The sequence below is a fragment of the Macrobrachium nipponense genome, chromosome 21, assembly GCF_015104395.2.
Source record: "Macrobrachium nipponense isolate FS-2020 chromosome 21, ASM1510439v2, whole genome shotgun sequence".
NCBI classification, from domain to species: Eukaryota; Metazoa; Arthropoda; class Malacostraca; order Decapoda; family Palaemonidae; genus Macrobrachium; species Macrobrachium nipponense.
Window position 1 is genome coordinate 28,999,893 of NC_087212.1, and position 13,383 is coordinate 29,013,275.

Genomic DNA, 13,383 nt, shown 5'->3' on the forward strand with positions numbered 1-13,383 from the left:
TTTGTTCAACATTCCCACAGATAATTTTCTATTAGATTATCATTATTTTCAGCTCGTTATTGACTTGAAGTAGTGCTTATTTAATGAGAATGGTATTTTATACTATGGTGTAAAAATGCCTTTTTGTAGTTTTAATTATTGAAATTATTCAGGTATGCCAAGGTTAGACAGAGAGCTTGGAAGGGGTCAGTATGGTGTGGTTTATGGATGTGAATCATGGGGAGGTTTTCGCCCCTGTGCTGTCAAATCTCTTGTTCCATTGGATGAAAAACATTGGAATGATTTAGCAATGGAATTTCATTATACTCGGTGAGATTTTCATTTATTCTCTTGTTGAAGTGTCTCATACTCACTTTGCATGAAGATGACTTAGGTTTTTTAGTTGTAGTAACCAGTAGTCTTATGTCATTAATAATTGACAAAAGTATGTCATAAAGTGGTAGTTGACATTTATTTTTCTAAAACAGTTTTGCCTTTGTTGCATTATTAAAGTGGCATTATCACTGAAACCTTGTTGCAGCAGTGTATTTAATCTACAATTTATTACCTACTTTTCATAGAAGCGTACCTGAGCATGAAAGAATTGTGGCCTTAAGAGGGAGCGTCATTGATCATACTTATGGACAAGGAGAAACGCCAGCTGTCCTTCTTATCATGGACAGGTTAACAAGAGATCTATACTCTGCCATCAAGCACGGTCTTGATTGGTTGGTCAGATTACAGGTACTACTGTACTATTTGTTGTTGTTTCTGGAGATATCTGTTATTTGCTGTATATTATAGAGAAGATATAACCAACAAGGCACTCATAGTATCTAAGTACGCACACTGTAATGTGTTAACACCAATTATAGGATTTTGTTTAAATTTCTTCCAACAGATCTCTCTTGATGTTACTCAGGGGATTCGATTTTTACATTCACAAGGGCTAGTTCATAGAGATATCAAATTAAAAAATGTTTTGGTAAGTAAAGTGACTTCATTTAGCATGTGACTTCCATTTGAAATAATAATGTATTGCTATAAAGACATTTGGATATTGAATTTTAAAGGTAAAAACTTGATTGAACTTTCAGTTAATTTTTTATTCGTTGCATTGGCAGCTAATTTTGATAGCTGCTGTACAAAGCAATTGTTATGTCTATCCTAGACCATGGATGTCAGATATACAGTTCAGCCCAAGATTCAGTTGATAATTAGTCTCAGACTCGGAATATGCACTGTAGCTTTTAATCTTCCCCAGACTCCTCTATCCTAGTCAAAAGAGGTGAATTACCTCAAACTCTTCATTGACATCAATTAATAATGAGTAGTGCCATAAAAATATCAGCTAGTTATTTACCAGCAAAAGCATTTTGATCAAAAGATACAAAAATTACTCACCACCTTTACCAAGAAGAACCGATAGAGTGCTTGAGTCAACAAATATCAATGTAAACATTTCCTTTAGTAGTACAACTACCACCTCCTTGGTGTATGCATAGGAAGTAGAATTATTCACACTGGGAATATTTATCTAAAAACCATACCTGTACCCAAGAACTTCGTAAACATGCCTGTACCCCAGAGCTTCATAAACACAGATGGGTCCAGCTCTCTACTGGGCGCAAGACTTATAGCCATGTCATTGAACAGAACATACCAAATTTTCCTTTCATACCAATACTTCTATTTTCACAACAGAATTATGTGCAATATGACAAATTTTTGTGTAATTTGTATTTTTGTACATGAACTTCCCTGCCAGATATATACTTAGCTTAGGTCTCTGACGTCACGACAGAAAATTCAAAACTCGCGGCACACGCTACAGGTAGGTCAGGTGATCTACCTTACCCGCCGCTGGGAGGCGGGTGTAAGAACCAGTCCCCCTTTCTTGTCAGATTATTTTCTGTCGCCGGCTGGACAACACCTGTTGTTCAGTCCTTACGATAGTTAAAATTCGTTCTCGTTGCCGACGATTTGGATTTTGGTGAAGTACCCTTTGTTTGTTGGCTTGGCATACGCTTTTTGGACTGTTTTTTGGATTTTTCTTTTGGATTTCTCTTACATATCTATAATCATGGATGATGTTCTGAAGTTAAGAAACCTAGTTTATTTAGGGTTTGTTCAGAGAAGGAATGTAAAGTTAGGCTTCCTAAAGCTGCATTAGATCCTCACTCGGTAGTGGAGTCGTGTAGAGGGAATGAATGCTCTTTTATTAACCCTTGCAAAGAGTGTGAGAATTTGGATGAGGATGGTTGGAAGGCTCTCTCTTCTTATGTGAGAAAGTTAGAGAAGGATAGGGTGCGCAAGGCTTCTTCAAAGAGTTCTAGTAGATCGAGGTGAGTGAAGTTGACGCTGAGAATCCTGTAGTAGAAGTAGTTCCTTCTCCAGTTTCAGCCCCTGCGCCCAGCTTTGAACCCGAAGATTCGTTTTCCGGAAGTTGCTTCTGGGAGAGCCTCGATCGGAGAGTAAGGAGAGCCTCGCTCGCTCTCGACAAGGTAAGAGTGATGATAGTGCAAGTGATCAGCGCAGTCGCCCCTAGTGCAGTGGAGGGTGCGTCTGACCGGCTCACTAACGCTTCCAGGCCTAGACCTCTTCCAGACTCCCAGACCAGTGGAGGAGGAAAGTCGAAAGCCGCAGGAAGGTTAGGGAGAACCCCCACCGGTCAGGCGTCCCCTCGGCAGTTCCTGTTGCTCGTTCCCAGGCTGCCTTGGATCGAACCAAGAAGGAGTTATTGCGCCAGTGCTTCTCGTCATCTTCGTCGCCTTCTCCTCAGCGTAGATGAGCGCATCGGAGTCGTCTCGCCCTCTCAAGAGGCCCTGGAAGGATCCTTGCGCCCTTCCTTCCAGCCCCGAATCCTTCGCGGAAGAGCCAGAAGTGGAACGCAAGAGAACCAAGATTTCGTCCGGTTTACGCTTCTCCTGTTCGCTCTCGGACTTCGTCCCCTGTAGAGGAGTTTAAGAGATCTCCTGCGCGTATCCTGGCGGGTCTGCAGGCGCAGATTGCGGCTTTAGCGGAGTCTATTGCCGGGACTTCTCATCGTCGAAGGACGCTCACTTCCGGTGAAGAAGTCTAAGAACGTTCCTTCGGCTAAATCTCCTTTGGCTAGAAGAGCTTTTGAGCCTGTTAGTAGGAGGTCAGAAGTGCAGGCTGGAGCTCGGGATCTTTCTCCGAGTAGGCTCTCCTCTCTTCCCAGCAAGAGTTGTGAGCATGTAAGGCGTAAGGAGCCAGACAGGCTCTCTCCTCAGGATTTCCGCTCCTCTTTTTCAGTAGGCGTCAAGAGCTTGACAGACGTCAAGAGCCTCGTTTTCGTCAGGAGCGAAGGAAGAGTTCTTCGCCTGGTGGCCACTCTCCTTTTGACGGACGCTCGGAGCCTAGTAGGCGTCAAGAGCCTAGTAGGCGCCAAGAGCCTAGTAGGCGCCAAGAGCCTGGTAGGCGGCAACGGATGTTTTCTCCTCCGTTAGATCACTCCCGATTGGATAGGCGCTCAGAGCCTTGTAAGCGCGCGCTTCTGACAGGGATTCATCTGTGGATGTTTTCTCTCCCCGTGGCAGGCGTCAAGAGCCTGGCAGGCGTATTGAGGATGGCAGGCGCCAAGAGCCTAGCAGGCGCAGAGAGCCTGATAGGCGCTCTCCCTTATCCAGACGCTCTTCTGTGGAGTTAGAATCTGTTTCCGACAGACGGGCCTCCACTTGTAGGCGCTCTCCTAGTAGGCGCTCCCCAAGTAGGCGCTCTCCTAGCAGGCGCTCACCAAGTAGGCTCTCTCCTGGGAGGCGCTCTCAAAGTAGGCGCTCTCCTAGTAGGCGCTCTCCTAGTAGGCTCTCTCCTGGGAGGCGCTCTCAAAGTAGGCGCTCTCCTGGTAGGCGCTCCCCGTGTAAGCGCTCTCCCAGTGGTTTTTCTTCCAGTAGGCGCTCGCCTAGTAGGCGCTCTCCGAACAGGCGCTCTCCAAGGATTAGCTCTCCTCCGGGCAGTAGAGCTTCTAGACGTCATTCTTCGGAAGAATTTGTTGCAGATTTGGAGGAAGATTTGCCCAAGGATGCTTCAGTTTCTTCGTATAAGAGACTTACAGACCTCCTCTTGCAAGATTTTGGGGAGTCTCTTTCGGCCGTTGCTCCTCCGTCTCCTCGTCCTTATTTTCAACGACCAATACGGCTAAGAAGTCTTAAGTCGTTAAGATGAAGCCTACAGTGTCTATGAAGAAGGCTATGAAGAACTTTGACGACTGGTTGCTTTCAAAAGAAGAGAAGGGCAAGACAGTTTTTTTCTTTTCCCCCGTCCAAGCTGACGGGTAAGATGGGGTTCTGGTACGAGTCAGAGAGCCCTTGGGTCTAACTCTTCCCTCTTCTGCAGACTCGGACTTCTCTTCGTTGGTCGATTCCGCACGTCGCTCGGCGCTGAATTCTGCGATAAGACGACGTGGGGTATGAGCGAGTTGGATCACCTTCTGAAGGGAATGTTCCGAGTCTTAGAAGTTTTTAACTTTCTTGACTGGACCCTGGAGTGTTGGCTAAGAGGACTCAAGAGCAAGACACTCTTTCGCCTGAAGACCCCTCCACGCAGTTCTGTCTTGCATGGACAAGGCAGTGAGAGACGGTTCCGGGGAAATTGCTTCACTTTTTGGTGCAGGAGTGGTAAAGAAGAGGGCCGTTTTCTGCTCTTTTTCTACCAAGGGCAAGGTTTCGGTTTCTCACGCACAGAGAGCTTCCTTGCTGTATTCACAGCTTTTTCCCCGCAACTCTTCCCCAAGAAGTACTATTAATGATATCTCCAGCTCATTATCAGCAAAAGCGACGCAGGATATGCTAGCTCGCTCGGCTAGAATTCCGAAACCTTCGTTTCAGCAGAAGACGAAGAAAGAGGCTCAAAGTAGGCAAGAACCCTTTCGAGGAGGACCTTCGTCTCGCTCTTCTTCCTCCAGAGGTTCGAGACCACCTAGAAGAGGAAGGACCTTCTCCCGGTCTATTAGGGCCAAGAAGTAGTTCGGGTGTCCTCCAGACAACTGTGGGTGCCAGACTTCTGAACTTTGCAGATGTCTGGGCACGAAAGGGGGCGGACAAACTGGTCCCTCGCGATCATCAAGAGGGGATACCTCATTCCCTTTATTTCGAGACCACCCTTGACCACCACTCCAAGGGCACTGGTGGCCAAATACAAAGACCACTAATGAATCAAGCCCTCGCTCTAGCGGTAGAGCTGATGTTAGAGAAAGAGGCAATAGAGATGGTTCAGGACCCTCTTTCAGCGGGGTTCTACAACCGTCTGTTCCTAGTTCCCAAGAACTCAGGAGGATGGAGGACCGGTTCTGGACGTGAGCGCCCTGAATGTCTTTGTGAAGAAGAGGAAGTTCGCTATGGAGACGACGTCATCAGTCTTAGCAGCTCTTCGTCCCGGGGACTGGATGGTGTCGCTGGACCTTCAGGACGCTTACTTCCATGTGCCGATCCATCCTTCTTCTCGCAAATTTCTCAGATTCATGTGGGGAGGGAACGTTTTTCAGTTCAGGGCCCTATGCTTCGGCCTTTCCACAGCCCCCCAAGTATTCACAGGACTGATGAAGAACGTTGCCCAGTGGCTTCATCTCGAGGGAGTGAGGATTTCCCTCTACTTGGACGATTGGCTTATCAGGGCAAATCCAAGGAGAAATGTCTGGAGGACTTACGAGTGACGTTGGATCTAGCAGCTTCTCTGGGTTTGCTAGTGAATTTCGAGAAGTCACAGCTAATCCCCAGTCAAGAGCGTATCTATCTGGGGATTCTGATGGCTTCTCAGGTTTTTTCGGGCGTATCCGTCCCCAGAAGAGGATAACCCGAGGTTTGGAGAAGGTAGCAATCTTTCTAGAGAAAGATGTATGCACAGCGAGGGAGTGGATGAGTCCTGTTGGGGGACACTCTCCTCGCTGGAGCAATTCGTTTCTCTAGGAAGGTTGCACCTCAGACCCCTACAGTTCTTCCTGACGAGGAACTGGGATCGGAAATCTCAAGGTCTGGACTTTGCGTTCAAGATTTCGCAAGAGATAAAGGAGGATCTAAGTTGGTGGCTAGACCCTCTATTGTTCAAGGAAGGCCTTTCCTTGCAGGTTCGGAACCCCAACCTAGTGTGTATGCAGACGCTTCGGACAAAGGTTTGGGGAGCTACTCTCGGGTCGAGAGAAGTGTCAGGCACCTGGATGGGGGATCAGGTGTCCTGGCACATCAACAAGAAGGAGCTAACAGCGATTTGGTTAGCTCTCAAGACCTTCGAACCCTTCGTAAAAGGGAAATATGTTCAGATCAACTCCGACAACACTACAGCCCTGGCTTACATTCGGAAACAGGGGGGGACTCACTCTTTCTCCCTGTACGAGACAGCGAGATCGCTCCTCTTGTGGGGTCAGAGGAAAGGAACATAAGGCTTCTCACCAGGTTCGTACAGGGAGAAAGAAATGTCAGAGCGGATCTGCTAAGCAGAAGGAATCAAGTCCTTCCCTCAGAGTGGACTCTGCACGCGGAGTATGCCAGGAGCTGTGGAGGACGTGGGGCAGGCCCCATCTCGATCTATTTGCGACCTCCAGGAATGCGCGGATAGATCTATACTGCTCCCCTATTGCAGACCCAAGAGCAGTGGCTATAGATGCATTCCTGATGGATTGGAGGAATCTGGATCTTTACGCGTTCCCGCCTTTCAAGATTATAGGGGAAACGTTAAGGAAATTCGCAGCGTCAGAGGGAGCAAGGATGACGTTGATAGCTCCGTTCTGGCCCGCCCACGACTGGTTCACAGAGGTACTTGGAATGGCGTGGTGGATGTCCCAAGATCCCTACCTCTAAGAGTCCGCATCTGCTCAAACAGCCCCACTTCGACAGTTTCACAAAAAACCTCCCCGCTCTCAGTCTGACTGGATTCAGACTATCAAGAGTCTCGTCAGAGCTAAGGGTTCTTTTCGGCAAAGTCTGCAAGGGCTATTGCCAATGCACGTAGAACCTCCACATCTAGAGTCTACCAGTCGAAGTGGGAAGTTTTTCGACGCTGGTGCAGGACTCATAAAGTTTCCTCCTCCAGTACCTCTGTGACTCAGATTGCAGATTTCCTTATCTTCCTGAGGGAAAAATGCGGTTGGTTGTCTCCACCATCAAGGGATACAGGAGCATGCTTTCCTCAGTTTTTCGTCATAGAGGATTAAACATATCTGAGGACAAGGACCTCCATGATTTAATCAGATCGTTTGAAACGGTTAAAAGAACCTCCTCCTTAGTGCCTAGCTGGAATCTTGATGTCGTGCTGCTCTTCCTGAGGTCCTCAAGGTTCGAACCTCCCCATGCTGCTTCGTTCAGAGACCTTTCGATGAAGACTTTTTTCTCTGTGTGTTAGCGTCAGCGAAGAGGGTCAGCGAGCTGCAGGCTCTAGAAGGTGAGGTAGGTTTCCAAGGAGGCTCCGCGGTTTGCTCTTTTCTTCCGGCTTTCCTAGCCAAGAATGAAAACCCTTCTTCGCCGTGGCCCAGGAGCTTCGAAATCAAAAGCTTATCCTCCTTAGTTGGACAGAAGAGGAGAGATCTCTTTGCCCGGTGAGAAGCCTGAAATATTATCTTCAGAGGAAGAAAAGACTTGCCGCTAATGAGAGCAATCTCTGGTGCTCTGTAAGGGACCCCAGTAGGCCCTTATCTAAAAATGCACTCTCATCTTTATCAGGAATATTATTAGAGAAGCACACACTTCTTGCAATCAGCAACAGTTTAACCTTCTGAAAGTCAAGGCGCACGAAGTACGGGCCATCGCGACGTCTTTGGCTTTCAAGAAGAATTTGTCATTACAAAACCTTATGAAGGCCACTTTTTGGAGGTGTGAATCAGTCTTCTCTAATCACTACCTAAGCGACGTATCGATTACGTATGATAAGTGTTTTGGGCTAGGCCCTTACGTATCGGCGGATTCAGTGCTGGGGCAGGGAGCTGAAACACATCCTTTTTAATCCTTTTTCCCTGTTAGTTTTAAGTTTGAGTTTTTTTGGTTGTACGAAGGAGGTTGCAGGAGGCAGCTCCTTCTTTCGTATACTAATGTTAGTATTTGGTTAGGTGATCGGTTGTGCTTGAGGCTCCTTGCAATTGGTAGTGATAGGCTCTGGCATGTAAGCGGGTTGATCCCCATTGACCAGATCCTGCTTGATTCTGCCAAGTAAGTGGACTCAGTTCCCATTGGTAGACCCAAAGAGTTCTTCAGCCATAGGTCACGCCCTCGCTGACACTCTTTAGGCAACGCAGACTAATAGACAGTAACTATCAAGTCTTCTGCCTAATCAGGTAAGAAACCAGAGGTTTATTATTATGTATTCCTTTAACATGTGTTGTCCCCACTTTCTAAGTAAGTATGTGTCTCTTTCCCTCCACCAAGGGTGTCAATCAGCTAAGTATATATCTGGCAGGGAAGTTCATGTACAAAAATGATATTGTTAGTATACAATAAAGTTTTGTACATACTTACCTGGCAGATATATACGATTGATGGCCCGCCCAGCCTCCCCTCAGGAGACAGGTGGAAGAAAATAACCTGACAAGAAAGGGGGACTGGTTCCTTACACCCGCCTCCCAGCGGCGGGTAAGGAATAGATCACCTGACCTACCTGTAGCGTGTGCCGCGAGTTTTGAATTTTCTGTCGTGACGTCAGAGACCTAAGCTAAGTATATATCTGCCAGGTAAGTATGTACAAAACTTTATTGTAATACTAACAATATCATTTTTCCTAATAAACAAACAAACCATTACATGGGGATTTACTCTCAGCACAAGCTGGAGCCGGCCATTTACCATTACTAAAAACAAGGTGGATATTGGTAGTTGGCTACTGATGGTAGGGGAGGAAAGGATCAGCCATTAAAGAGATTGAAGATGGACGATCACATAAATATGAAGTTTTTATGTTAAAACAAAGTTTAATGTATACTTACCTGGCAGGTATATACTATATAGCTATATTCTCTGTTCCACTGGCAGAAATTTTCAAAACTCGCGGCAAACGCTAGTAACCTATTAGTAGTTCAGGCAACCACCACCCCGTTACCGTGGCGCTAGCGCTAGGAAAAACCGTTCCCAATTGGGCCAGATTTTCTCTGAACCCTGTCTCCTGAGGGGAGGCGGTGGGAATTAATTATATATACCTGCCAGGTAAGTATACATTAAACTTTGTTTTAACATAAAAACTTCATTTTAATGTATGACACTTACCTGGCAGGTATATAATATAGCTGATTGACACATTGGAGGTGGGTCAAAGACAGCAACATTATTAGAGTATAAAAATATTATTAAAATATTATTTAAAACTCTAGGTTCCTTACCTGCTAAGGTAGCTGACTTCATAGGTCCTGCCTCTAAGCCTGCTTAAACCTTAGGAGCTCTCAACAAGGAAGTGTCCTGTATGTTGAAGAAGCTAAGACTGGAACTGACAACTGGACGTGACCAATGTGTTGACAGAACCGTACAGCCCTCTTATGCCACGGCATTCAAGCTAGTAATAGATCATTTACCTGAACTACACACACACCATCACAAGATAATACTAACAAGACTGATAGAAGTACCGAACACTTTTCTCAGACGACCAAAAACACAAACACCATCACCTAATAAAATCAACTAGCTTAAAAGAAGGTTATGGGGTAGTAACTCCTTTGCCCAATACTGTACCAGAGGACACGTATGGACCTAGCGTCTGACAATTATCAAAGGTTGTCTGAATATCCCTAAGATAATGAGACGCAAATATTGAATTAGTTCTCCAATATGTGGATTCAATAATTTCCTTGAGGGCTAAATTCTTTTTAAAAGCTAATGAAGTCGCAACTGCCCTGACTTCATGAGCCTTCACTTTCAAAATACCAAAGCTCTGCTCTTGACACAACATATGAGCTTCTCTAATCAACTCTCTCATGAAGAAGGCTAGAGCGTTCTTCGTCATGGGTCTACTGGGGTCTTTAACTGAACACCACAGAGCATCAGAATTCCCTCTGATATCTCTTGTTCTTTCCATATAAAAACGCAATGCTCTCACTGGGCAGAGAACTCTTTCTTGCTCACACCCACTAACTCAGACAGACCCAAAACTTCAAAGGATCTTGGCCAAGGATTAACTGGATTCTCATTCTTGGCCAAGAAACCTTCTTGGAATGAACACACTGCGTTGCCATGTCTCCATCCCACCTTCTTCGATATGGCCTGAAGCTCACTAGCTCTTTTAGCGGTTGCCAAAGCTACTAAAAAGATAGTTTTCTTAGCAACATCTCTCAGAGAGGATTTCTCTAAAGGCTCGAATTTGCTAGAGGTTAAATACTTCAAGACCACATCGAGGTTCCAAGCAGGTGGCCTGCATTGTGGTTGTTTCTTTGTACCAAATGACCTAATCAGATCTCTAAGGTCTAAGTTATTCGAGATGTCTAGATCTCTGTGTCTAAACACTGAGGTTAGCATACTTTTATAACCTTTGATTGTCGAAACTGACAAACCCAATTCCTTCCTCAAGTATAAAAGGAAATCTGCAATTTGGGTCACAGAGGTACTGGATGAAGACACTTTCCTGATCTTACACCACTTCCGGAAATTCTCCCACTTCGACTGATATACTGTGATTGTGGAGGTTCTTCTGGCTCTAGCCACTGCACTGGCCACCTCTCTAGAATATCCCCTCGCTCTGACAAGACTTTCGATAGTCTGAACGCCGTCAGACCCAGAGCGAGGGTATTCTTGTGAAACCTGTCGAAGTGGGGTTGTCTGAGTAAATCTACTCTTAGAGGAAGAGTCCTTGGCGTATCTATTGTCCATTCCAGTACCTCTGTGAACCAACTTTGGGCCGGCCAAAACGGGGCTATTAAGGTCATCCTCGTTCCTTGGCTCTCCCTGAACTTCTTCATAACTTTCCCCAGTACCTTGAACGGAGGAAAAGCGTACACATCTAATTTTGTCCAATCCATCAGGAATGTGTCGACCGCCACTGCTTCCTGATCTGGAACCGGAGAGCAATAGGTTGGTAACCTTTTTGTTCTGGCTGTTGCAAACAGATCTACTACCGGACGGCCCCACAACTTCCACAGGCTCTGGCAAACCTCCATGTGCAACGTCCACTCCGTCGAGAGAAGTTGTTCTCTTCTGCTCAACAGGTCCGCACTCACATTTTTCTCTCCTTGTATAAACCTGGTGAGCAGCACGACACTTTCCTCTTCCGCCCAAAGCAGAACTTCCTTTGCCAGCTTGTAAAGGGGAAAAGAATGAGTCCCTCCTTGTTTGCGGATGTATGCCAGAGCCGTGGTGTTGTCCGAGTTGATCTGCACTGTCTTGTCTCGAATCAACTCTCTGAAGTGCTTCAAGGCCAAGAAAATTGCCATCAGTTCCTTCCTGTTTATGTGCCAACTTGTTACTTCCTTGCTCCAAAGTCCCGACACCTCTTGAGGGCCTAATGTCGCTCCCCAACCCGCGTCCGACGCGTCGGAATACAAGACGAGGTCTGGGCTCTTCTGCTGAAGCGACATCCCTCTTGCTAACCTGCCTGGAGTTAGCCACCACTTTAATTCCTCCTTCACTTCGGCAGGAATTAGAAACTGGAAGGAATCCGGTTGCAATTTTCTTGGCCATGAATCCTTCAGGAAAAACTGTAGAGGTCTCATGTGCAGTCTTCCTAAAGAAATGAACCTCTCTAGCGAAGAGAGTGTGCCCAGTAGACTCATCCACTCTCTTGCTGAGCATCGGTCTTTCTTTAGAAAGTCCTGCACCTTCCGAATGCATAGGGCTTGCCTTTCGTGGGACGGAAAAGCCCGAAAAGTCACTGAGGATATCTTAATCCCCAAATAAACTATCTGTTGTTGGGGATTCAATTGAGACTTTCCCATGTTTACCACCAGACCTAGGTCTTTTGCTAAATTCAATGTTTGATTCAAGTCCTCCAGACATTGACTTCTTGATTGGGATCTTATCAACCAGTCGTCCAGATAAAAAGACACTCTGATCCCTCTTAAATGCAACCATCTCGCCACATTGGACATCATCCTCGTGAACACTTGGGGGGCTGTGCAAAGGCCGAAGCACAGGGCCTTGAACTGAAAGACCCTGTCCTGAATCACAAACCTTAAATACTTCCTGCTTCCTGGATGAATCGGAATATGAAAGTATGCGTCTTGTAAGTCCAGGGTCACCATCCAGTCCCCTGGACGTACCGCTGCCAGTACTGAATCGTTCGTCTCCATAGTGAACTTGGTCTTTTCTACAAAAAGATTCAGTTGACTTACATCCAGAACTGGCCTCCAACCTCCCGAACAGGCTCTATGGCTCCTTTCTCTAGCATGGAAGCTACTTGCTCCCACAGAGCCGCTTTCTTCACTAAATCGTTGTAATTTGCCCCGAGGGCTCTCGGAGATGTTGCGAGAGGAGGTCTCTTCAACAAAGGAATCTGTGTACCCTTCCCGAGCTACGTTGACAGCCCAGGGATCTGCCTTCATGTTCTGCCAAACTTCCCAAAAACCTTGAAGTCTGGCTCCCACTGTCGTCTGGAGGACTGATATCTCATTCTTTAGAGGTGGTCTTGGCTCCTCTTTTAGTGGGTACTCTCTTACCCCTAAAGGAGGGTCGAGCGAATGTTCTGCCTCGAAAGGGCTGTTGCGAAGGCCTAGTTTCCTTTGGAGTTTTCTTAACCAACTTGGATGGTAAGAACTTCTTAACTGAAGACGAGAGAAGATCTTGAGTGGCCTTCTGAGAAAGGGAGAGAGCTATATCCCTAATCACCTCTGACGGAAACAGCTGTTTCGAAAGGGGAGAGAACAGCAACTCCGATTTCTGAGAGTTAGAAACTCCTTTTGAAGCGAAAGAACACAACAGCGATCTCTTCTTTAGTACTCCTGCTGTGAACAAAGAAGCCAGTTCATTCGTTCCGTCTCTCAGAGCCTTGTCCATGCAGGACATAATGCTCTTAGCTGTTTCTATATCCTGAGAATCCTCTTCTTCTAGGGAGTTCGCCAGTGCTCCCAAAGACCAATCTAGGAAATTGAAGACTTCGAAAGTCCTAAAAATCCCTTTAAAAAGATGGTCAAACTCGGACGAAGTCCACCAGACCTTAGCAGACTGTAACGCCTGTCTGCGTGAGCTGTCTACTATACTGGAGAAGTCCCCCTGGGAGGAGGCAGGTACTCCCAGGCCTAGACTTTCTCCAGTAGCGTACCATACTCCTGACTTCGATGCTAACTTAGCTGGTGGAAAAGCAAAAGAGTATTTTATTTTCCGCTTCTTTCTTATCCTTCATCCAGTCATTCACACGTTGAAGGGCCTTCTTCGCCGAAATTGACAAAGTCATCTTAAGGAAAGAGGACTTCTTTGGAGTCCTAGTCTTGGAAAACTGTGATAAGGGAGATAAAGGAGCTGTCGGTTTGAATTCCCCTTCAAAAATAGA

General features: G+C 46.2%; 1 protein-coding gene across 2 annotated transcripts in view; it reads left to right on the plus strand.

The window, feature by feature from the left end:
- The window catches only part of LOC135197878 (dual serine/threonine and tyrosine protein kinase-like), a 110,211-nt gene that overhangs the window by 88,554 nt on the left and 8,274 nt on the right, over positions 1–13,383 (plus strand). For both annotated transcript variants that reach the window (XM_064225081.1, XM_064225080.1), the window contains exons 10-12: positions 153–309; positions 561–723; positions 881–964. In XM_064225081.1, coding sequence (XP_064081151.1) covers positions 153–309; positions 561–723; positions 881–964 — 404 coding nt within the window. The remainder of the gene's footprint in view (positions 1–152; positions 310–560; positions 724–880; positions 965–13,383) is intronic.